Genomic DNA, 24,903 nt, shown 5'->3' with positions numbered 1-24,903 from the left:
AACTGAAATGGGAAGATTTGATTTAAACAATAACATGCTAAACTCAATCAAGGATAAAAAAACATTTCTATTATTCAAGCCAAATACCAAGCTTTAATTATGAAGTGCGGACAGCATTTATCGATTCACAAAACGTGTCCATCAGTAATTATGAGTGAATTGACTGGATTAATGAGGCCTAATGTTTTGTTGGATAAATGGGAGAAAACGGGATAGGTTAAATACAATTAGACAGACAATCTAATCACCGAGAGACAACAGAACTTTGTTAAAATGTTTATTCTACTTTGGTTTTAAAAATTTGAAGTATTTCTACGTGTAAACATGTTTAAAAACATTATTTACATTTTGTTAACACTTTAAACAGATTGCCATGTACAAAAACAGTGTAGTCCTCTGATTCTGGCTTCATACCACATCAGTAATGCAACGAATGACACAAAACATTTTAAAAGAACTTTACACAACCATACCTGCAGAAACATCATATCATATAGTACCATCGATAGTTTTAGTTTCCTATGTGAAATACAGTATTTTCAGTCTGCACTGTCAGTTTGTTTACTGTGTGAAGAATAAAAAATGCTATCAATCCTTTTGTTAAACTAATAAGTGTTATGGCACTAAGGTTTATAGAAAATAGGGGATGAAGACTATACATTTTGACAGTAATTTCAAATATAATACCATTCTTATAATGCTTTACAGTAACACCCACTCTCTAAAAGTAGTCCAATGAGAAAAGCTGGAGATTTACAATCTGTGTTGTAAAACAGAGCATTCATTTACAGATAACTGCAGAATGACACAACCATACACAGAAGGAAACCAAAAGAAAATGCACTAAAGTGACAATCAAAAAGCTAAAGATATTTTTTTCTTTCAGACATCATTTTTCAACTTTCTGTTTAGTTTGCACCTTTCTCATGTGTCCAAGATCTACAGCAAGAGGTTGTCAGGGCAACAGTTGGTAGAGCAGGGTTACATAAAGGCTTTAGTGGAACAAAAAGAAAACAAAATATGAGGAAGTATAGGACGTGCGCTGAAAATAGCCGAGCAGATATCGAAATAAAACAGGGCAATGAGAACCTTTGATGAACCAGTCAAATTGGCATTAGTGCAGAGAGAAGTTCCTGGAGCTTTGAAGCGACCACACACACACAAAAAAAACAAAAACGAGTATATTCCTCTCCGAGGGTGCACCAGAGATGGAGCCACAGGCTGCTTGAACTCACTGGACCTCGCCAGTGGGGAGCGGCTGGCTAATGTGAGTGGACTGAGTGTTAGCAGCAGCCAGACTTGCTCTCAGCGGTTACAGTCTCCTGGTCCAGCTTGATCCGGTCTCCGTTGCTCTCCTCGTACGGCAAACCTTTGTCGTTAGCCAAGATATTCTCCACCAGGAAACGAGCCGCCTCATCCACGTTGATGTTGTCCTGAGAAAACGACGAAACAGTTCTGTCAGACAAGTGATAACATGCTCACAAAAAACACAAGAAGAACTAAACATATTGAGCAAAGAGCCATCTACAACAGGTGAGATACTAATTATTTTTAAGGTTTCTACCACTTTGAAAGACGTGACATAATTGTTTTTGTAATTGTTCGATAATTTGTAAAATGCACTGCCAAGTTTCTGTTTTTCCTCATTGTTTAGGAACAAGTCAATGACTGATTGTCTTCACAGTAATTCAAGAGAATCTGAACAAAAACGAATCACTCCTGCTGTTGATTACACCTTCACAAAGACTTGAGACTCAAAATGAAAGTAAAAAAAGATGTTCCTCAATGTCCAAGTCGTGATTCACTGCCTCGTGCTCCATAACTTGCTAAAAACGTCATCATGACTGCAGTCTTTTGTTTTTAATGGCCTCCAGAATACAATGTGCTTTGTCATCCAGACAACTCAGGTTGTTGTGGGCGGAGCTTCAATCTCACGTGACCAGCACCCGTCACACACACCCAACACACTTCACATGACACAGCTCTAGGACTAGATCTATAACGATGTCAACTCACTTCAAACACGTGAAAGCTTTCTTTAACGTGGGATTGGACAAGTGGTTTTAATTTCAAAATGTACAAGCAAGTCCCTCTGAGCGTTTTGGAACTTAGAGACTCCGTTTTTCTTGGAAAGACTGAGAGCCTTACTGAGAAAAAAAGAACTGTGATGAGAAAAGTAGGTGTTAAAAATAAAAATGAGAACAATCTTTGTAGTGTGATCCTTTTACAACCACAATTCTGAAGAAGTTGTGATTATATGTAAAAACACAAATAAAAACAGAATGCAATGATTTGTAAATCTCATAAACCAATATCAAACAAAGTAAACACATCAATGATTAAACGAAGACAAAGGAAATCTTGAACTTTATGGCAGCAGCACATAAAAGGTTGTTGAAGTGAAGTCAGTTCATATCAGCAAAAAAACTTCAAGAGCCTGCAGAAAACTGTGCACAAGAACAATATACTGTATGTATGCACCGTGTTCCATTGTACATAAAGTATGAGGTTATGAGATTTATAACTCATTGAGTTGTGTTTTTAGTGACAGTTTACACAACAATCCACCTCTTTCGTAATTAAGGTTGTATGAAAATTTTATATACTGCTGCTCCGAACAGCAAAAGGTCTATGATTACTAACTTATGTGGAACCATAAACAGCATATGGTTTTTATACAGTTACTAGCTGATGATTTAGACAAACACAACATCAGTTAACATCAATATTACCTAATAGAACTCAAAATTGAGGTTTCAGCACATTACATACAGGAACAAGTCCATTGCTTTACATCCCTAAGAGCATAAAAATGTAATTTCAGTGGGGAAAACATTTATAAGACTAACAAGCGCTGATAGCAAGTAGGTGAACGTGATGAATTTTTATTACTTTTCTATTTAAAATACTGCTATTCCACTACATTCAGAGGGATTTATTGAACTATTTACTCCAAAGCTATACACTGCCAGGAAAAACAAAGAAAAAAAAAAACAAAAAAAACTTGTTTTGTGAAAAAAAAATATTTGGTACAAGTTTCATTTCCTTTCATTCTTTTGCAGGAAATCTTCAAACTTATTCAAGCTGAATGGACCGTTATATCAAGAACGGGCGCTTTCAAGCCTCTCCAGATGTGCTCCCTTGAGTTACACTCCAAGATGTTTACGGAGATTTGCCGAAGCCACAGCTTCGGTCATTTTTCCTTGTTCAAACGTAAATGTTCCTCCAGTGTAAATGAAGCAACGTAAAGAATATTTTCAACGTTTTCTCCCCATTTTCTGCAGGCATGCGTCCCTCTGTCCCGACTGATCCCTGTCACAGAAGTACATTTACACATCACTTAGTGATGAATGGAGTAAAGGGATGGTTCAAGGGGGTTTTTTTGGAAGTGGCGTTCTGTGGCGGTGTTATTGGTCATCAATACATCACCGGGATAGACAGGACTAAAAGAACCTTGGCCTCATTTCCTAAACTAATAATATTTTGAGAATTTTCTGCTGCGGGTGAGATATTAAGTAAAAAAAAAACAACTCCACTGAACACAGTTAGGAAATTTCTGTATCATTTCTTTTATTAACTCCTGGTTTCTTCTGTACACACCATAGGGAAATCTAAACAGTATAGTTCAAAGGTGCTTTCACCAGATTAGATTTAGTTGGTCATAGTTTAAAAATTAATCATGGGCCTTGTGGGTAATTCCCGGCTGCCAGTCATCTATCTTTTCGCAGATTTTTTTTGTCTGCCTGCTAATCAAAACATCCCGACCGTTCCTAAGCGTTACCAACGGTTTCATATCCTAACAGTTTCACAATAACCACAGCTGGATTGTGCCAATCAGAGGAAGTTGGACTTTCACACAGGATAATTAAAGGGAAGTTAAGAAGCTACTCAGGAAAACGGCCACATGTCCAGTGCCACTTTATACATTTAATCAGCTGTGTGAGCATTTAGGAGCTCGTTGAGCAAATATTGGGAAGAATGCAAGTAAGAATTAGGTCTGTCATGGAAATAAGGAGGAATCGTTAAACTTTTTCATAGCATGTGAGCAAAATAAATTCCATCTCCTTTGAAGCAGTATGCACTGAAACTACAACTTTTAAAATCTACTTTGAATGGGTGCAATTCTTTATTTTTGCCCCAAGTAAAAACAGTTTGGCCAAAATGTTTGAATGTTTTCTTCTCTCCTATTTCAGTCAGGCCATTTTTGAATTTGACTTCAAGATTACAGCCAAAAACAGCCACAATAACATTATAATCAAAACTTCTGTAGAAAACTTTAAAAAGGTATTTATCGTTTCATTGTTTTGTGTACTAACACAAAAGATTTCTCTCTGCAGCCACTTACTGTGGTTTTTATTTCTTGCCTGTGTGTTAGTGCTGATTTCTCACCTTGGCCGACGTCTCAAACCAGCCCAGGAAGCCCGCCTCTTTGCAGAAATTGTTCATTAACGTTGCATTGTTGGACGTCTCCTTCTTCTGGTCACATTTGTTGGCGAGCAGCACCGCAGGGATGGGGTTGCCGTTAGCCAGCTTCACCTTGCTGTCCAGGTCGTGCTTCCACTTCGAAACGGCTTCAAACGTGGCGCCCCTCGTCACGTCGAACACGACGAATGCCCCGACAGCCTCTTTGTAGTACACTCGTGTCATGTTTCCGAATCGCTCCTGGCCTGGAGGGGTGGACAGAGAAGGTAGAATAATCAGCCTTGCACATTATGAATGAACAAACAGGAACTAAATATTAAACCACCTGATCAGCACACTTCTTTACTCCACAGTGGCATAACTCAGTGACATCTAAAGTATTCGCCTCCTCCTAATGTAGCCACAAAATGATGAGGAAAACAATGATCCAGTCCACTTTCTCTCATTTGCCATGATTCACAAGACAGATGCTAAAATGTTGAAATAATAAAACTATTCCTTGTTTTTTTTTTCCTGTGAAAAAAATCCAAACTAAACTGTGTTAAAACTAAAATAAAGCGGTAATTGAAGGCTGAACATTCTTTGAAATATTGCACATCACCAAACGCCTTGCATGCCAAAGTTTTAGACAGAGATTTTCAGAGAGTTTCATTAAAATCCATCCAGTGGTTCATGACAATTAGCTAGAAACACAAACACACACACACAAACTGAGGCAGTCACATTGTTGCCCACTTTTCATGGCTGCGGAGCAATAATATTAGGTAGAAAAGGTACAAAAGGGGGAAAAAACAACTCAAAAAGTATTAAAGGATTGCCAAAATCCAACAGACGCCTTTAGAGAATCCTGGTTGCAAATGTTAATTTCATAGAGATTTGTTGGGATTCTTACAAAGAATAAATCCCCTTTTGCCAAAGAACTGTTACAAAAGTGCTATTTTTTATTTATTTTCTGACAAACAAGTATATATTTTCTGAATATAACAAAAGCAGTCACATAAAAAAAGCATAAAGTTTTCTTTACTTTACACTAGGGCTGGGTATTGTTAGGAACCTCACGATTCGATTCGATTTCGATTATTGCTGTTGCGATTCGATTCGATATTGATTTAAAGTTGTGAAGACACAAATGATTTAAGATAATGTTGACATTTTTAAAATATTTATTTTCATACAAACTTCTGTAACATCACATTTCTGAGCATAGAAACAAACTTTTTTCTGCAATGTGCTTACAGTAGAAAACTGTTCTTAATAAACAATAAAAAATAAAGTGCATGTAAAATAAAATTAGGCATAACTTATCTCTTGAAGTCTAATATAAATAAAAATGCATTTCAATAACATCTGTGCATATTAGTGCAGATTTAAACACAAATCATAGGGTTGTATTCAACTGAATTGCACTGAAAACGTTTAGTGCTTGTAAACATTCTTAGCTTTTGAACATGTAGTGATTAACCTCTCATTTTTTAACATATCTTGAACTGAACTATAGTACTGTAGCCAGAAATAAAGAATTGTACTGTAACAGTACTGTTCTTCATTTCTGGTTACAGACTAAGTGGGCACGTGGAGATTCTTGTTCAGAAAAAGCAGCTGATCCACATGCTCAGGCTTCAATGCACTTCTCTGGGCTGTGACTATGTCACCTGCTGTGGAAAAGATCCTTTCAGCAGGTACACTACTGCCTGGGATGCAAAGGTACCTTTTAGCTTGGCATGACAACAAAGGGTATTCCCCCTCATGCTCTCTCCACCAGTTGAGTGGATTTGTGGAGAGTGGCAGTGGTTGCACCTCTTTGTAACGCACCACCTCATCCAATGCCTTGGTATCTGTGGTTCTGGACACTGCTACTGGAGTTGTATATGCGCTTCCAAAAAGATCAGCCAGAGCACAAGAGTCCCTTGCTTTCTTTGGTGATGGTCCAGAAGGGTCATCAACCGGCTCTCCCTGCTGTTCAATTGCCTCACGGTCTTCATCCATCAGCCCACTCTGTTGCTGCAAAAAAATAAGAAAATAATCGCATTGGAAAGAAGAGCTTTATCATTTCAAATAGCTCATTTAAAATGCATTGTAGGGCTAAATCATTAAAATAAAAAGTATATTAATTTGCCAGTGTTCAAATAATTGCAGACAAGATAGCATTCCATAAGACAACAAAACAAAACTATTCGGTGTGTATGTGACAGAATGCATTTTTTATTTATACTTTAGTACTTACTGAGCTTTTAACAGTGGCCAATTCTTTTGTGAGAGCTATAAGATGCGTGAACACTTCTTCTCGCTCATCATCATCTGACAGAAAAAGTAGGGCCTTAAACCTTGGGTCCAGGGCAGCAGCAATGGAGAGCTCATCCTTCAGACCCAGGTACCTTGAGAAAATTTTAAGTGACTTTGTGTACACCATAATCATTGTTTTTATAAATATTAATGACAAATTATTTAATTGTGTTGCAAAAAAGTTATATATATATTAATACCTTTTTTGGAGATCCCTGCACATAGCAATCTTCATTTCCTTCACCACTGCAGAGTCACTGGATGATGGTTGCATATCCTCTAGAAGTCTTTCTTTTAGAGGTGCAATGACAGACAGACTTGGGGTGCTTTCCTGAGACATCACCAAGGTGGCTTTCTTTAATGACTTCAGAGCCTGAGCAATATCCTCTGCTGCTGTAATGTCTGCCTCTGTAAGGGAGCATAGATCTTTTTCCTGCTTTCGCACTTCAGGTGCAAGTAATGCAGCAGAGACAGCTGGTTGTTGTTCCAAAAATCTCTCCAGCATATCTAAAGCGCTATTCCATCTTGTAGAGACATCAGTCAGTAACTTGTGTTGTGGGAGGTCCAACAACTTTTGATTCTTCTTGAGTGCATGACAGGCCAAAGTGCTGCGATGAAAAAAAGCAGAGATGCGCCTCACTCTGCCCAGAAGCCGTGTGACTGCAGGGGTTTTAAGAGCAGCCTGCGAAGCCAAGTTGAGCACATGGGCAAAGCAGCCAACATGCAATAGATCAGTGAGACCGACAGCAGCTAGCATGTTAGCCGCGTTGTCTGTAACAACAGCAGGCACTTTTCCGGTTATGCCCCATTCATTTATTGCCTCTGTCAACAAGTTTGCTATATTGCTACCTGTATGACTTCCATGAAGGGGCCTGGTCTGAAGCACATTTGACACCAATTCCCACTCGTCCGATATGAAATGAGAAGTGATGGTTACGTAGGGGTCGGTAGCTCTCGAGGTCCAGCCATCACACGTCAGAGCAACTCTTTCGGCCGACTTTAACGACTCCAAAACGTCTGTCTTCACCTCTGTATACAGTGACGGCACAGCGACTTCTGTCATGTATTTACGTGTTGGTATTGCGTAGCGTGGTTCGAGTATCTTTAGCATATTCTTAAAACCCTTGTTTTCAACAACACTGTACGGTCGTAGGTCCTTGCAAATAAACACGGCTACAGACTTTGTGATTTTTTGTGCGCGGGCAGAGCTTGACGGCAGTTTAGAGATGAATGATTTGTCGATTTGTGTCTGTTTGGAGTCAACAGGTTGTGCTTTTTGTAGCGCATCTGCGTGGTATCTGGTTAAGTGATTGCGCAGGTTTGTCGTGTTACTGCAGTACTTTAATTCTCTCTGGCACAGCTTACATACCACCTTGCTTTTGTCGACTTCTTGAGTTCCAGATTTAGACAGGAAAGCAAAATGAGCCCAAACATCTGACTTAAAAGTTGACGGAGTTAGCTTTCTACAGCTGCTCGCCATGACTGTTGTTATGCACTCAGGTGCTCAGCACAGTAACCAAACTCGCAGCGCCCCCAACGTGTCAGGAGGGGAATCGATTCTGAGGAGCCCCCTAATCGATTATGAATTTTGCATGAAATTATTGCGATGCATCGATTCTTCAATTATTTTACCCACCCCTACTTTACACAGCAGCTTCTTTCTCTTTAGATAAAAATTGTTTTCTCAAGCATCAAGCGCAGACTCACATAAGCTTCCGAACAGGTCTTTGAGGTGTTTTGTGATCCTATCTATAATGACTCGGGGTGCAGGACACCGAAGTAATCAAAGGAATATTAAGACATTCATATAATTAAAGAGCTTAGTTAAGAAAAAAACAATGCTGAGTTTGCGAGAACACCTAAAAAAAAAAAAAAATTCGAGGTCTATTTTAGTGTGATGAGATCACCTCCTTAAACTGCACCCAGAGGACCTTTTAAAAGCAGATTACAATCCTCTGTTCTCATTTGCAGAAGGGCTACAATTTTTTTTAAATGCATTTCTTGCCTTTTATTGTGCAGCACACTAGTGATTAGATTAAACCCATGCAATTACAGCGAGCCTCCAATGACTTGTGGGAGCATGTGACGGATTTGGCACATATTTATGCTACATTGCTCCAGTTTAAGAAAGCCCTACAAGGCTAGGGTCGTTGTACAGTGTTCAGTGTATTAGGCTGCTAACAAAGTTTGCAAAATAGGAAATGAACCAAGAAAACAATTGAGGAAGCGCGAGCCGGGTTTGTCCCTGCATACTTTCACTTTGCCGCATAGGTGCCTTCTCAATTGTGCAGGGAGCTGGAGTGGCGTGGCGCAGTGCGGCTGTGAGCGGTAGAGCGAATACACTGTGGGGCCCACAGGCCTGACAGTAATTGCTCATAATTGAGAGTCTAATTTTAGTTGATATAACCCCAGGTGAATTCACCAGAGACACGACACAGTGGGATATAGAGCCAATGGACTGAAAAAAAAAAAGCTTTCATTTCCAGGCCTTATGCAGCTCATATGTCCAGAAGGGTGCAGGCCAGGGCAGAATAACAGAAATAAGAATCTCATCAGTTTCATTAAACTCAGAGTCAAATGCAGTAATTTCCCAAGAGGAAGTAATGCCATGGCTTTATGTATAGTATGCACAATGAGAAAATAAAGACACCATCCAGCAATCTTAGTAACTAAGAGTCTTCCTAATCTACATTTTAAAAAAAAAGGTATATCTTCAGAAGTAATCCTTTGTCTTATAACACCTATAAATTACCATTTTTCCTCTGCCGGCTGCTGTAGCACCAGGAAATCCCTTCGCATGATGTTTGGCTTCATTAGGAAGCTTGGGGATTCCCCCCTTTTAAAATACAGGGCTGTAATTCCCGATGACATCACTCCAGACCAATAAAAGTCAAGTTTTCAAACTGGTAAACTCATAAACAAAACCAGCTCCGTTTCCAGACCTGGTGATAAATCACCAAACTTCAACAAACTATGTATAATTTGGAAGCTTTTGAGATGGAAAATTAACTCAATATTGACAAATTCCTCATTGTGACTCATACTGCCGGCACGGGTCACATTTTGTATTTGCAAAACATTCTGAAGACAAAAAGCCTGATGCTTCAGTTGTTCTTTCAAGATTTATAACCACTAAAAAGACAACAAGCATTTCTAACACATTTTCTTTTGGTTACTTGACTAAAAATCAAAAATTGATATTCACTAATTCTGAGGGAAAAATAGTTTAACCAAGGAGGGAGAAAAAAAGTATAAATGATATGACTATTGCTTTAAGAGCATAAAGTGCTATCGGTTTCTATTTTGAATGACAAAATAAATCCTCAGTGTTTAGAAACTAGAACCAATCATTTTTGTGGAAAGCCGGCAGACAATTGACTTCTTTCAGCCTCACTTCCTTTTCTGTAAAGAGCAGGCCTCACATTTTTATCACTTAGTTATCCTTGCATTGAAAAGCAGCTCAGCTCTACCGATGCTGCAGTTCCTACTGCTAACAGACAGAGGCAAAAAAATATAGAGACAATTCGCAGAAAGTGTTTTAACGGCTTTCATACTTTTCTCATTAGTTTTCCTTCTCGTTTTTTTAATTTGTAATATTTCATTACTGCCTGGCAAAAAAAAAGTGCATCTCAAGGAGATTCGATTTCTTCTTTTTTTTTCCCCTACATGAAAGGGACAAATACAGTTATACAAGAAATGAGTGTCATATATGCTGCTAACCCAATCAGCATAAAGCACACAGATGGACTGAGCTGCACGAACAACTGAGTATTTACTCAGTGAATGCCACAGAGGAGCAGGAGACTGCAGGAACGAACAAAGACGTGTGCTGCTGCGTCAGAAGCACAACGAGAGGCGTCTGTCAGCAAACTAAGAACAGGCATGTGTCTAAATCTATAAAACAAGACATCGAGTTATGATGCCTTAAAAAGGAATATTTCAGTTCAGTCCACCAAGCTTAAGAACACCGGTGCATGACCTCGAGCGCAATTAGGCCCCCCGGTTACGAGCGTATCAAACGTTCAACTTGCAGAGCTACTTGATGAAACGGTTCAGTCGCAGCCACTGTATCATCGCTCTTCGCTGCGTGGGAGAAAACAGAAAGAAAGCAAAGTCTCATCATTATCCGCAGACCTAGCAACCCTACTTTCTTCTCTGGTCATACGTGCTCCTGTGGGTGGGTTACCATAGAAACTGTCCAAGCCAGACGTTGCAGCAGCAACAGCAGCAGCAGCAGCAGCAGCAGCAGCAGCCTCCATCTGTTAGGAGGCAGCGGGCTGTGACCCCTCCTCTCCGCCCCCAAACAACAGGAAAACAACAACCGCAGCTCAGAAACTTGTGTTCAAGGTAGTCCAAAGCACAGATTTTCCAAGGAAGGCCTGTGAGAAGCACATGACCGGCACGTTAAAATTCCTCTGAGCAGCATGTGAGGAATAAGTTACTACAGATTACTCTGAACTGGAGGGAAAATCCCAAACCTCGGAAACAGTCCGTGTCCTCAGATTCCCCCCTCACCTTTGACTGAGTGATTCATCGGAAGTGCTCAGTGTACAACTTTAGGAATTTAGTAGCAAAATGGTCATATATTTATTACGCAATACTCAGCAAAACTATCACAGGATTTACTGAAACGACCCCCGAGCAAGCAAAGGAATGTCCTAACCCTTCCGAGTGGCAAACATTCCAAAAATGTAGCACTTTAAGGTTATTTGTAATCCAACTTTTTCTTTAAAAACAAACAGTGAACTGATTGTGATAATTTGTTACATGACTGTCAACTGTAAAGCGTTTAAAAGTTAACGACAAATCCATATTTATCCACTACTGAAAAAAAAGGTGTGTCCGTTAGCAAAATATCTCACAAACACTAGAAAAACTCAGAAAATAATCACTGGATGTACCCCTACAGCTGATTAACTTTTGAAGTCAACCCCAATCAAGATGGTCGCCACAGCTAATCAACCTTAGCAACCACAAAAATGGTTCAAACTCGGCCATTTGGAGAAATATTGGAGCTAAAACTTGGTGACATTGTAGCCAAGTCTCGGCTAAAATACTCTGAGCTCTAACAAGATCACAGAATCTTTAAAATACTGGCGGATGATATGCATTCCTCCAAAAATGCTTCTTTCGTTACTTTTAGAAGAATTTAGTTTGATTTAAACAAATCCACCTATTCTTATATAAACCTGTGTCAAAAGCAAGTGAAGAAAATCTAAGTAAAAAAGCAAGTATTTTAATTTAAAAACTGGCCTGATCAAAATAAAATTTCAACAATAAAGAGGAAAATGTGTTCAATAATCTCTTCTACCACCTCCTGAGACTCTATACCTCTCCAATAATTAACAGTCTTTGTGGGTTTTTTTACATCCTATTAGCATTATTCTTATTATTTTGTATCATGAAACGAAGTGAACAAACAACACGTAAACACCGGCTACAATAAAATGGTATCAAAACCCCAGGCCTTCGGGACTTTTTGCTACATTATCGCAGCATATGGAACCTGATCGGATTTAAGCAGGTTTGCCAATTTTCCTGCGGTCCTGAAGATACGATCCCACGGCGAAGTGGGCATTGTTAGATTTCCACCAGAGGAGAGGGATCATCCTCTGTGCGTCAGAGACTCTTTACGATAACCAGTCGGCTCCGTTTCTCCTCAGCCTCCGCTCTGTTGGCCGCTGCACTGCCATAAAAGCTTGTGATCGTAATAACTACACAGTGATAGTTTTAGTTTATGTAACTTAGAAGAGCTCTGTTCATACTTATTAATAAGCTGAGCACTAAAGAGATCTCAAAGAGTTTCAACACAGGTATTAAAAGTGATACTGTTGCCATTTTTAGATGCCCTGGAATAAAATAAAACGGTATTACTGCCCAACCCAAGCGACTGCTCAACCATGAGTTTCAGACACAAAAACCCCCGTGATGCAAAAATGTAAAAAGTTTAGATTCACTCCTTTGTAAAAACCTCCAACCTACTCGATCAGGAAGCATAAATGGGTTTTTTTTCCCCAACTAAAACCGCTTTTACTTTTATCAAAAATGGATTAGCCAAAAAAAAATAAGATCCTGTAATGATAAGCTTTAGTTTAAACGTGCTAAAATAATATAACAGGATAAGCAAAACAAAAACAATAATAAAGAACAGTCAGTAAATAACCTGAAGTGTTCAAAAAAAAAAAAAAAAGGAAGCATAAACTTTTTATTCCCATCCTTTCATTATCATTAAAAAATGAATGCTCATCATTTTACTTCCTGGGTGGCACAGTGGAGTAGTGGTTAGAGCCGTCGCCTCCCAGCAGGAAGGTTGCAGGATTGCGTCCTGGCCTGGGGCCTTTCTGGGTGGAGTTTACATGTTCTCCCTGTGCACGTGTGGGTTTGATCCGGGTACTCCAGTTTCCCCCCACAGACCAAAAACATGCATGTTCGGTTCGTTGGTAACTCTTAAACTGTCCCTGGGTGTGAATGGTTGTCCGTCTCCATGTGTCCCTGCGATGGACTTGTGACCTGTCCAGAGTGTCCCCCGCCTCTCACACAGTGACTGCTGGGTGTAGGCACCAGCTCCCCGCAACCCAGAATGGAGAAGCAGATAAAGAAAATGGATGGATGGATGAACTTTACTTCCTGTTTCTATCCTATTGTACTTCCTTTTTACAACTGCTACATGCATTTGGTTTTGTAAGCTCACGTACAAACATGTATACATGCAGACGTACATGTATTTGCACAAATCTTGTAAATAGTGTGTAAGGACACTTTTCCTCCATGTACCTTGTGAAAACCACCTGTTTGTATCCCTTTTTAAACTGGGACAGGCTCGGACACTGAGTGATGAAACAAGGCAATCTGTTCCACAGCTTCACTCCACAAACAGATGCAACAATTTTGTAGATGAATTTCTTTAACTCAAATAGGTTTGAATCTCAGCTGAATTTTTCAAGGAGTTTGTGTTCTCACGCGTACGTGGGTTTTATCTGGATTTGCCATTTATTTTGTGTGTGCTAGCTCTGTGATGGACTGACAAGCTGTCCAGGATGAACCCCACCTCTCAGCCAATGACTGCAAAAAAAAAAAAAAGGAACAAAATATTTCTGCCTCTTGCAACAATGAAGCTAGAGTGGGTTTGACAAACAGATGGATGGATAAAGAAATGCAAAAACAGTTTCTTTTTTAAATGAATAAAGCTTTCCTTTTTCACATTTCTTGTAATTATCTTGGGAACTTTTTTCTGCGTGTTGACACAAATGGTTCAGCTGACCAAAGTGGTTGTCGATTTCATTTTTATTCTCATTTTTTCCCCATGATACTTGCAAAAACACCTGAAATCTGCTCATTATGCCTATAAAGAAGCGCAGATAAAAATCAGCAAGTTGTGCCACCAAAATGTTTGTTGACTGACAGCACAGTAATACTGATGCAGTGTATTTCTGTTTCGTGCTTCTTCTTGATGCAAAGCCAACTTATTGTTTGCTTTTGTTGGCCACTAGTGGCCTTTGATGCATTAATAGGCGGGGGACAGGAAAAGCGAACAGATATGACGCGAGTCAAACAGCCCAACAGGTCAGGACTCAGTTCCTGTCAGACATGATGAGGGTTTCAGTCTCTGTACACAGCGTTCCACTTAATGTAGACAGAAACATTAGTTATAATTCATACAAAACACACTGCTATGAAAGCTTGATCCTGTATTATAAAAGACAAGCAAAAAAACATCAAATAATGGAGAAAGATTGATCTTTTACAGCAAAGGCTTACGACACATGATCAGATGCAGCTTCATTTCTCTGCTATGGCATTGGGAATGAATCTGTAAAAGCCTCATGACAAAATAAATAAATGAAAACTGGACCAGAAAGACTTCAGAGGTGTCTGAAAAGCTCCACAAGAAGTTAAAAAGGTAACTGACCTTTAATTACCTAAGTGATCTACACTATATTTATAGAAACTACAGAAGATTATACCTCAAACCAAGGATGCATCACATCAATTATGATGCATCCTTTATTGGCAAGTGACTGGATTGGCCAATTTTTTTTTTTTTTTTCCCCCCAAAACTGGAAATGCAGCATCTCTAAGTGACCATCTAACCCTAACAACAGCACATCGTCAGCTTTTATAAAGTTAGGAAGAGAAGAAACAGAAAAAGGTGTCAGAGCCAAATAAAAGGAAACTGGATTTTCAAAGTGGACACAAGTAACCTCTGTCCAATATTCCAATGGATTATTACTTCAATTATTTGTAGGATTTTGGTGACAGACAGGAAAAGCTATAACTTAAGGCTGTTTTAGAGAAAATGTAAAAAAAGACTTTTACTGAAAACATTATTATTATAATTATTATGAAAACATGGCTAGTTTTTCGAATTTATAATTTTTTAAAAGGGTGTGTTGTAAATTACAGACTTTAGAGAAAGATCAAAATCACCTAAAACTGGAATAAACAAATCTGAGCTTACCAAAACATCTGATCATGCATCTCTACCTCAAACCTTTCAAAAGCTATTCTCCTAAAACAACCATCTTTCATACGGAAAGTTTCAGAAATCCAGAAACTTATTGTATTGGTGTTTATGGCCTGGAACAATGTCTCTATAGCAAGATAATCTGGTTTAAAGTAAATGGAGCAAATTTTAAGGATTGAATAACAATGGAGACATTATTGTTTACACATTAATTTAAGATCAGCTGAAGATGGGGTGAAAATACGACTTAATATGAGTTACTGGTTATTCTAACTTTACCATGAAAATGCTGGATATTAGCCGGCAGCAGGCAGAACAGAAGTCACATGGAGTCAGATGAGGGTCAGGGAAATGCTTACAGGAGCACCATATAGCCAACTTTTACCCATCTAAAAATGTTCTAAACTGCGACAAGATGTGGTCGTTTTCGACACTATTCCGTGATGGTAATCATCCTGTCGACAGGCTAAAAAAAAAAGTCCAAGAGAGAGTAGCAATTCTGGGTGAAAATGGGTGGGATACATGCAAGCCCCTGATTACTATCATTCCCTTAAGACTGTAATCACAAGTGAGGTTGGCAAAAGACTACGCAACTCAGAAATTGCCCTTATTGTTGCCAAGATGACAATACCTCCCCCTATTCTGCTTGACTAAATGGCTTAAAGGCCATTCTTTAATGGCATTAATGACCTGGCAAATATACCTCGAGTGTTCTCTTTTACGCCCACAATTTGTTATTTTATTCTCGGAGTGATCTCATGCCCAGCTTCGGCGTAGGTGGAGGTTACCTCGAATGTTCTGGTCAGAAAACGCTGTTCCCCCAGTATATGCTAATGCTTCCTTGTCTGGGTAAATAATCAGGCTATCTAAGTGTATGTGTGTGTGTGTGTGTGTGTGTCATTGTCGTCTGATCATCTGCAGCCTGGCTGTGATAGAGAGACGGCCCTCGCTGATATTCAGTCACAGATGCTGCAGCACACTGAGCTCATGTTGGTGGGGGGAGTAGCCCGGACTGCCAATCAGTCTGTGACAGAGACAAGTTGTTGTGACGACCCATCCAACACCCAAACGTTCGCCCCCTTTCTGTCACTGCTGTGAGTGATAGAATAAATATAAAAACAGCAGTCTTCTAACCATCTGTCCTGATCTGTCCCAGCATATGAGCTTTGTTTGACTGAGGGAGAGGATAGAATAGAAGCCATCTAAAAGGCAAAGGGTGCTCTTCTCTTTAGAGCATTAAAAGTTATTACAATAAAGGCTCAGAATTTTAAAACTTGTCAGGGGAAAAAAAAAAGGTTTTAAATGTATGATTTCTGTGATCGTGAAGCTCAGAAAACAGATGTCGACGTGAAAGGCAGGTGTGGAACCCGAAGACTCCTCATGGGCAACAGATTTGTGTTTCACATTAAAGTTTGACCAAAATGGCTGTAAACCTCATCATCCGAGTTAACGATTTCTGGAGGACACAGGAAACGCCCTACTGTCTGCACATGCTAACACAATCATACGGCATTCGTCATTCACAAACTTAAACCGAGATATTTTCACAAATCACTCTAAAGAGTTGCTGTCAGGGTCTTTCAGTGATAAAAAAAAAAGAAACCGTTCTCCAAACAGCTGTTGTTGGTTTATCTGTCCACAGCACAAAATTCAAGATCTGTTCTTTCCATCTGTGTTCATTTTTAAACATTTTGTCCTTTTTGAACATTGAGGTTCTGCCCTGAAAGGCTTCAGCTTCAATTTCTTACAGGTTCTGATTTTCCAGAGAGGCCCGTTGTGAATAAATAGTGAAAAGTTTGAATTCTAAAATTACTTGTAAATGAATTTCCTTACAAAAAAAAAATTAATCATCTTGAATAACTCTTAGATCTTAAGCCCAGACCAAACAGTTCTGGGTTTTTTTGGGGGGAGGGGGAGGGCACCTTTGCATACGTTTGAGAGCAGTTTGGTTTTCACATCCTTGTTTTCAGTTTTCTTCTTAGTCAGTGTTTACTTTGTTTCACTCACAGTTTAGTTAATCTACAGACCCTCGGTTAGGTCTGAATTTAACTCCTTGTTTTCACCAAATGTCTGTTTATTTAAAATGCAATAAAGCAAAACCCAATATGTCAATATAACGTCTCACTTGTCTGATTGTATCACCTTTATCTGGAGGCATTGTAAAAGGAGCTGATCGGATGTTTGCTTGCTCCCACAGCTAATTAAAAGAAATCAATTTCAACTGATTAGCCCCATTTTTCAATGACTATTTGAAATGATCTAATTCACTTTGTTCCAAAAAAAAAAAAAACGAAATCATCTGTAAACTGCATCAATGTGTTATTTTCTATTTTACATTTGGAACTATTAAAATGTGTTTCAAAGAAAGAATAAAACAAAACAAAAAAATGTAAAACTTCTTATTTCTTTGAAGGGATGCTTATCCTCCCCTTTCATGACAAAGTTTCAGTCATGGAGTCATAAGATCATCATATGTTGAGAAATGACAGAGTAGCTGATTTGGTCAAACCCTGAAAATCCTGTTATATTCGATCTCATGCGATATCATGAGACGCCATGCTCAGAGCATGCGCTGTGAATGACTCTCAGCTGCTACCGCACTGAACTTTAGCTCAATATCTGTCAATTTCACTGAGTCATGGCCATTTTTGTGTTGGCTAATGTTGCTCAGCTGTGACAACCATCTTGAATTGGACTGACTCCAAAAACTAATCAGTTGTAGATGTGCACCCAATGATTACTTTCCGAGAGCAAAACGAAAATCAGTCCAGCGGTTCATGAGATATTTTGCTAACAGACAAACGGGGTGACGCCAGCAGTTTATATAAAGTTTAAAGCAGTGCTCTTGTGCAATGGATGACACTCGAAGTATGTGTTGTGAAGGACTCTCAGCTACAACCACGCCAAATTTTAGCTCCGTATCTGCAAATTTGACTGAATTCTAGCCGTCTTTGGGCACACAAAGGTCAGTTGGCTGTGGTGGACATCTTGAATCGGACTGGCTGAAAAAGTTAATCAGCTGTAGATGTACATCCAGTGATTAGCTCCCAGACAGAGGCACCTTTGCTTTCTGACAGCAGGACATCCAGAGGCACAATGGAGTCATCTCACATTCTCACTCCTGAACCACATGATAACCAGCGTATACGAGCCCCATGACTCCCAGCACCATCGCTCGGAGTAAGCCGTGCCTAAGGCCTTTCGCTCTCCGGTCGTCATATTTCAGGCTGCAAAGAGAAGACCACCGGATCGAAGATGGACAGACTGGAGGTTAACGCCACATCGCAGATCTCCGATAGTGCCGGCTGAGCTGCTGGCCGGCGAGTTTTGAAAACTTTGTCACCATCTCCTCATCTCTGCTCACTTCCTCTTCCCTCACGTGTCCTTTCAAGCGTGTCACTCTCAGACCGCTCTGTGGGGGTTTTGTTAAGTTTCTTTTTTATTTATTTATTTTTTCCTGCCAAGAGATGGCAGACAGTTTGAGCAGCACTGGCTGAGGAATGTGTGTGTGTATGTGTTTTCCTTCAGCGTTGCTTACTCAAGCTGCAGGAATGTTTGGCAGGGGTTTGGCAGAAGACTGAGGGGGGAAAAGGCTTACTTGGGGTAACTTATAAGGTAGAAATCTGCAATACAGATTACAGCACAACACGCCGATACGAGGCAGGAAGGTCACATAAAGAGGAAAACACAAGAGTGAGAAGTTAGTGAGGCGGTGCTTAGTCGATAATAACAGCGTGACCTACATTCCATTGACAATCATGAGCTGATGTGATCAGAAAAGTGGAAAACTATGCATGTTCTGCTGCTCCCCCCCTTAATTTAGTCTTTAAAACACGTGTGGCTGGACATGAGAATCAGTGACGTTTATCATGACAGACCTGTCAACAGAATGTCTTATCTGTGAAAGAGAAACTTCCCACACTTGTAGGGAAAAGTGGGCTTACCTGCGATGTCCCACAGCTGTAACCGGACCAGGGTTTTGCTGTCCCAGTTGAGGACCTTAAGTGCAAAGTCGACCCCGATGGTGGCCCTGTAATGCTGGGAGAAGAGCTGGTGGACGTAGCGCTTGATGATGCTGGTCTTGCCCACCCCTAGCTCCCCGATGACCAGCACTTTGAACAGGTACTCCTTGCACTCCGACACCGAGCCTCCGGCCATGCTGGGACACTGAGAGCGTTTCTGTCGAGACTCGAGGGGGGGGAGAGCCGCGCTTCCTGTCGGTCATAAAGCTGCGCTGAGAGGAGCCGGAGGGAGGAGAGTCGTGGAGCCCTTCGTCTGCTGCCAACACTTTCTACTTCGCTCCTTTTTGTTGCTCCTTCTCCTCCTCCTCCCGCCGCCGCACACCAACCACCTGATAAGTCACAGGACCCGGAAATGTCGAACCAGCTTGACATTTGCCCTCCTCCCTCCTCCCTCCTGTTGCCTTCTCTTTTTTTTTTTTTTTACTTTTCAGACCCAAGCAGGAAGCCACACTTTTAAATACCTGGATTCATTTCAGTTACTTGTTTATATGTGCATTGATTTTGTACTGTTCAGAATTATAAATAAAGTTTTTTTGGGGGGAAAAAAACAACAACTTTTAAATACCTGGCACGTAAGCGGTCACGTGACTGACAAATTATCACACATGTCTGAACTATTGTTCTGATTCATGGGAAAGGAAATAGATAAATGTCTGTAAAGGAAACTTTTCAACCCATGACAAAGCACGCTTTAGTGTCAAAACTGTACAAAACCCATTTCCCAATAAAGCTGAGATCCTGAGTAAGGTTTAAATAAAATTAAAGGGATAGTCTGGTGATTTTTTAGGGTGATTTCCTGTTTAGTTTAGTAGTTAGTACCTTAACAGATATCAGCACAAAGTTTAGAAAAAAGGCAACAGTCTTTGTCCAGACTAGGCTAATTGCAACCCTGATTTTAATGTTCTTTTCAGCCTTACAACATAACTTTTTCTCACAAATAACATACTGGTGTGAAAGGACACTGCATTACCTAACATGACATCATATGTTTAGTTTGTCACTGTTTCATCAGCCAAACAACAACCAAAGGTTTATATGCAGATGTATGCATGCGGAGCGCAGATAGACCCTTACAAGCTACCTAAGGCTACATTCAAACTGCAGGTCTTAAGGCTCAATTCAGATTTTCTTTTGCTCAGATCCGATTTGTTTTGCGTGCTTGTTCACATCACATTTTAAATGTGACCTCCATCAGACTCCAGTGGGAACAGTCTCGAGTAGAATAAAGATACGAAGTCACACTCGCATCACATTTGCCTGCAGTGTGAACATAGCCTACGATCAGGGAACCTATACATCCTTGCAGAGACACGAAAAAAACGACAAACTAAACTATAAGCCATCGGAGAGCACAAACCTCCGACAAACCTCATTAAAAAACAGTCAGATCTGGATTCTAATCATAATCAATTGTTCCTTGTTTCATTTCCTGAAAATTTCATAAAAATCTGTCCATTAGTTTGTAAGTAATCTTGCGAACAGACAAACAAACCAACATTGTTTTATAAGCCTGTAAAACAATAAAAAGTGTGTGTGTGTGGGGGGGGGGGGGGGGGGGGGCAGTTTGGCCAGCCATGTTCTGTGACTGAAGTCAAAAATTACTACATTCAAAACTGTTTAACAGAAAATTATAAAAATCACCAGACTATTTCTTTAAAATGCAATAATGTTTAAAGTTTTAAAACCCTAAAAGACTCAAGCTTAACTATCCTTTTAAACAAACATATATGATCCGTGTTGTCAAAATAGGTTGGAATGAGCACGGTGTAAAAAGTGTAGCACCAGGAAATTATTTTGTAAAATGTTTGGCCTCATTGTAAAGCTTGGGGATTCCCCCCTTTTAAATATGAGGGAGAAATTCCTGGTGACATCACTCCAGACCAATTAAAATTGAGTTTTTGTAAACAAAACTAGCTGGTTGCCAGGCCAGGTGATAAATCCCAGTACCAGTCTAAGTACCAAGGATGTGGAGGTTTCAGTCCCGCCTTCTCCCACACATACAATCATGCTCACACACCTCTTTTCTTTTAAGCATAAAATAACTAACAATAGCTAAATATTTTTTTTCGAAAAGACAATAATTGAGCATATAACATCAAGGCAAGAACTACGTGAACACCTCAAAAAAAATCAGAGGTGGGGCGTTTGTTTTTTTGCACGATCCTTATGTGCATGCACCAATAAGACCAAGTCAGAAGCCAATGAGAGATATTGTACGTTCAGTTTAGCTGTAAGCATAATAACTTGAAAAAAAGAAGTAAATAGTGGAACTTTTGTTTATTCCTCACTTATATATTATATAGAAAATTTTGACCACAACTGGTAACAGTTGAGTCCCACGTTTTGCCCCACTTGTCCATTAGCTTATCAATCTGGTCAAAATTTAACTTGATTTCTTCAAATTAAGGCTATTTAAAGAGCTATCTATACCAGGTTAAATATTTATTGTTCATAACCTTTTCACAAAACCTCACTTTGAAACAACCCAAACTATGGCCTTGAAGAAAAATGTTTCAAAACAATGGACCTTTGGCATCTGATAGGCAATGATCAGACTTCTTAATATAAATAATTTTATTTTACAGCTTTGTTCATATCCAGCTCACCCAAAACAAAAAAGGCCTATTATAGATTCGACAGTGTTAAAACAGGTGGCACCTTGTTTAATTTACATTAGCTAAAATTATGAAACAAATTGCACTATCATCGACTAAAAACCATTTGGAAATACAATACAGTTGCACTACAGTATGTACCGTGTAGTCTCATACTCTGAAATGATTTTCATCCTTATAGATTAAAAATAAATAACTAAATAAATAAATCTAAGAAACTTAACTTTAACTGAACGACTTAAGTTTATAGCAAGATTTAAGCTAAACTGAAACATGTATAATCTCATTACAGGAAGCAGCTAATCAGTGGTTATGATTACAACCAAATGTTTTAAAGAGGATACAGTCAAATCAAGTTGGCTTAAAAGTTGCAAATAATATTAATAATAATAATCAAAACACTCTGTACCTTAACAAGTATCAGAAGACAGTTTCATAGTGTATAAACTCTTTTTTTTTTCTTTTGACATTCTAAATATAGAAACATTTATCCGTATTACAAACATACCACTTGTGTGAAAAACAAGAGATGGCTTAATAGTATTACAAACCTCGAAAACTTGAACAACTTGTACTGTGTTTCCATTACAATGACACAGCAAACCCAGAAAATGTGAAAAATGTTACCGCGGCATGAGAAGCAAAAGCATTTCTTCTAGCGCCTTCCATTACCTGTAAAACTTGTTCTGAGGGCTGTCATTTTGCGTAAACAGAATAAACAACGTCGCTGTTATATCTACAATCACAATATTATTTATCAGCTACATTAGGAAAAAAAAACAAAAACAACTAAAAGCAGATGTAGGTTGTTCAAAACTTTGATTGGCACATTATACCCATTTCACACAATATGCAGCTCAAGTCTTCAGCTGAATCTCTGTGTTGCTGCAACTTGCAACACTTCTCTGCAACATTTAACCAACTTACAGCAGTTTTCTTAAATCTGTAATGTTAAAATTCAAATGAGGTTTGAGAAGAAAAAAGGGATGGTTTCTTTAAGCCTTTATCAGTTCACCCATGATTCGACTGATGAGAATCGGGTGGAAACAATGCTGAAACTGGTGTGTGCTGAAAACTTAGCACGCGGATGTGAACTAGAGTTTCTCATTTCCATTTTTTTTGTTTACCCAAACCATTGGGTTGTGCTGCCAATATCAAAACCAAAGCTATATAATCTATTCTGATGCCCAGTGTTGAGCCGTTCATGAACAAGTTGGCATCAGAGCTGGCTCATTTTGGCACTGTTCTCAGTTTTATATGTTCCAGAAAGTGCACTGACAGCCCTTCAGAAACATTAAGCGCTTCAACATTAAATAAACTCCCTTTAATTTCTACTTTAATAAACCATCTACTAATAAAAGTAATAAATACAAGCAAGTTACTCACTTAATAAACAGCTTGAAATGTCATTTTTGTGTTGATCTGTGTGACTGATGTGTCAGGGCTTTGCTCTCACAGTGTTGAGGAGCTGTGTGCGAAGTTCTGCAGGATGTTTGAGGCGTACACTGAGCTACCGAGCATCGACTCGATGATGGGCGAGCCATTGACAGATTCCCCCGAACACACAGAGTCTCTAAAGGGGGAGGGGGGAGACAGAGGTAATGAATCCTCCATAGTTGACTTACATTGAATCAACTCCTCGGCTTCTCCGTCCTCCCCTTCCCTCCGCTCCTTGGCATCATAGATGTAGCTGTGTAAGAGGTCCAGTTCCTCATCCTCGGATTCCTCCTCTTCAAAGGCCCCCACTTGTGAGGCTGAAGAAAGCTGAGAGGGTATTAAGCTCAAAGGCTTGCTGGCAGGAAGTGGCTCCCTGGCAGTGTGGTCATTCAGTCCAGGGACGTGGGAGCTGTGAGTGTTCACCACAGCCCCCTGCGAGGGCTCTGGGTTGGGGCGTTTCAAGTTAGAGGGCAAATAAGAAGCTGGCTCATCCAAATCAGAATCCAGTCCTTGAGTCTGTTCCGAGGGAGTCCAGAGGGGACGTTGTGCATCGCCCTCGTCGTCTTCCTCTGCCAGATTGCACAGAGGTTTACTGCCGGGTGGCTCCTGGGGGAGATGGGCCTCCGTGCCAAGGTTGTCGGTGGAGGCTTCGGAACTGTGGGGGTCGGGGGTGTTAGTTAGGGGCCTGATGACCGCTGTCTGATTCAAGCCGGCTTCCTGTTTCCTCACATGCACAGACAGTCTGTGCCACACATTCCCCCCTTTCGGAGGGTGTCTTGCACCTGATTCAGACCATGACACAGACTTGCCATTAGAACTATGAACGAGATAAAGACCCAAGTTACTGTCACAGGAAACCAGGAGGTGGAGGCAGAAAACTAAACAAAACAACGTAACACAAAAGCAGCAGCATACCACAACAAAGCAACAGCATTTCAACATTTCTGACGCATGTTAAAATACTTTCCTCCACATGACTTTACATTAACAGCTTTGCTAAAGGGCTCGTGAGTGAACCCTAAACGGGATTACATTTATTAGTCTCACAAACAGTGATTCATAATGCACCAAAAACATTATGATCCACCAATTGCTTCAGACATTGTAATCAAAAAAACTAAGAGCCATCCAGCTCTTTTGTTTGCTTATGGTAAAATTGAGATGCATGCATTTGTGGAGTATTTCTGTCTGCCCCTGAACTGGCCCGAAGACAACACGTAGTTTAGTGCAGAATGAGCTCGGACTGACTCTAATGTGATTAGTTAGGGAGGTGGTGAGGGGAGGGTGTACATGCTGAGAAAAAAAGTTAAAATGCAAGGTTAATTCAGGATAAACCAAAAGCAGCAGGGTGGCAGGTCTCCTACATGGAGGGCTGCAGTGCCAAAAACACCAGAAGAAAGTGATACTTTGAATTAATCTGATACTTTTGCCAACCAGGTTGTTTTTGTTGTTTGGTGTGGAAAAACTCAAAATAACTCTAGCAGAATGCTAAATTCTTTAACAGGAAAAAAAAAGGTTCTGTTGACAGTGCAGCTCTCCAGGAAAGCAGGTGAAGAACCCCCATGCCACGACATTTGCCAGCCTTGACTTTTGCTTTTTCATGTAGAATATTAAAAGGGTAATGTTGGCTGCATAGCACAGGGTTGAGGGACAAGACGTA

The 24,903-nt window shown here is 39.8% G+C and overlaps 2 protein-coding genes across 6 annotated transcripts in view; both read right to left on the bottom strand.

Moving 5' to 3' along the window:
- Nucleotides 1–263: 263 nt before the first annotated feature.
- Nucleotides 264–19,528, bottom strand: rab32a (RAB32a, member RAS oncogene family). Of its 4 annotated transcripts, XM_037981608.1 has the most exons (4): nucleotides 6,906–12,817; nucleotides 6,647–6,797; nucleotides 6,131–6,423; nucleotides 4,531–4,667 (listed from the first exon to the last, which is right to left on the bottom strand). In XM_037981608.1, the coding sequence occupies exons 1-4, from the start codon at nucleotides 8,183–8,185 to the stop codon at nucleotides 4,574–4,576; spliced, it is 1,818 nt and encodes a 605-aa protein (XP_037837536.1). In that variant the 5' UTR covers nucleotides 8,186–12,817; the 3' UTR covers nucleotides 4,531–4,573. The 4 variants fall into 4 exon arrangements, with proteins under 4 accessions (XP_017278844.1, XP_037837537.1, XP_037837536.1 ...); XM_017423355.3 differs by lacking the exons at nucleotides 6,131–6,423; nucleotides 6,647–6,797; nucleotides 6,906–12,817 and adding exons at nucleotides 264–1,433; nucleotides 19,114–19,528 and having other exon boundaries at nucleotides 4,390–4,667; XM_037981609.1 differs by lacking the exons at nucleotides 6,647–6,797; nucleotides 6,906–12,817 and adding an exon at nucleotides 264–1,433 and having other exon boundaries at nucleotides 4,390–4,667; nucleotides 6,131–6,262.
- Nucleotides 19,529–21,750: 2,222 nt separating this feature from the next.
- The window catches only part of grm1a (glutamate receptor, metabotropic 1a), a 36,154-nt gene continuing 33,001 nt past the window's right edge, over nucleotides 21,751–24,903 (bottom strand). Inside the window, exon 9 of one of the 2 annotated variants that reach the window (XM_017423329.3) lies at nucleotides 21,751–24,060. In XM_017423329.3, the coding sequence (XP_017278818.1) occupies nucleotides 23,259–24,060 (802 nt within the window). In that variant the 3' untranslated portion in view covers nucleotides 21,751–23,258. The remainder of the gene's footprint in view (nucleotides 24,061–24,903) is intronic. The other variant, XM_017423330.3, reaches the window with a different exon arrangement.

The sequence above is a fragment of the Kryptolebias marmoratus genome, linkage group LG19 (assembly GCF_001649575.2).
Source record: "Kryptolebias marmoratus isolate JLee-2015 linkage group LG19, ASM164957v2, whole genome shotgun sequence".
In the NCBI taxonomy this organism is placed as follows: Eukaryota; Metazoa; Chordata; class Actinopteri; order Cyprinodontiformes; family Rivulidae; genus Kryptolebias; species Kryptolebias marmoratus.
The sequence above is the reverse complement of the archived record's forward strand: the minus strand, read 5'-3'. Positions and strand labels throughout refer to the sequence as shown.

Coding starts and splice junctions, on each gene's coding strand:
- rab32a (XM_017423354.3), bottom strand. CDS start 8,185: ATGGCGAGCAGCTGTAGAAAGCTAACTCCGTCAACTTTTAAGTCAGAT. Junction 6,798..6,905: donor TGCAGGGATCTCCAAAAAAG/GTATTAATATAT, acceptor AATTTTCTCAAG/GTACCTGGGTCTGAAGGATG. Junction 6,424..6,646: donor TGGCCACTGTTAAAAGCTCA/GTAAGTACTAAA, acceptor ATTTTTTTGCAG/CAACAGAGTGGGCTGATGGA.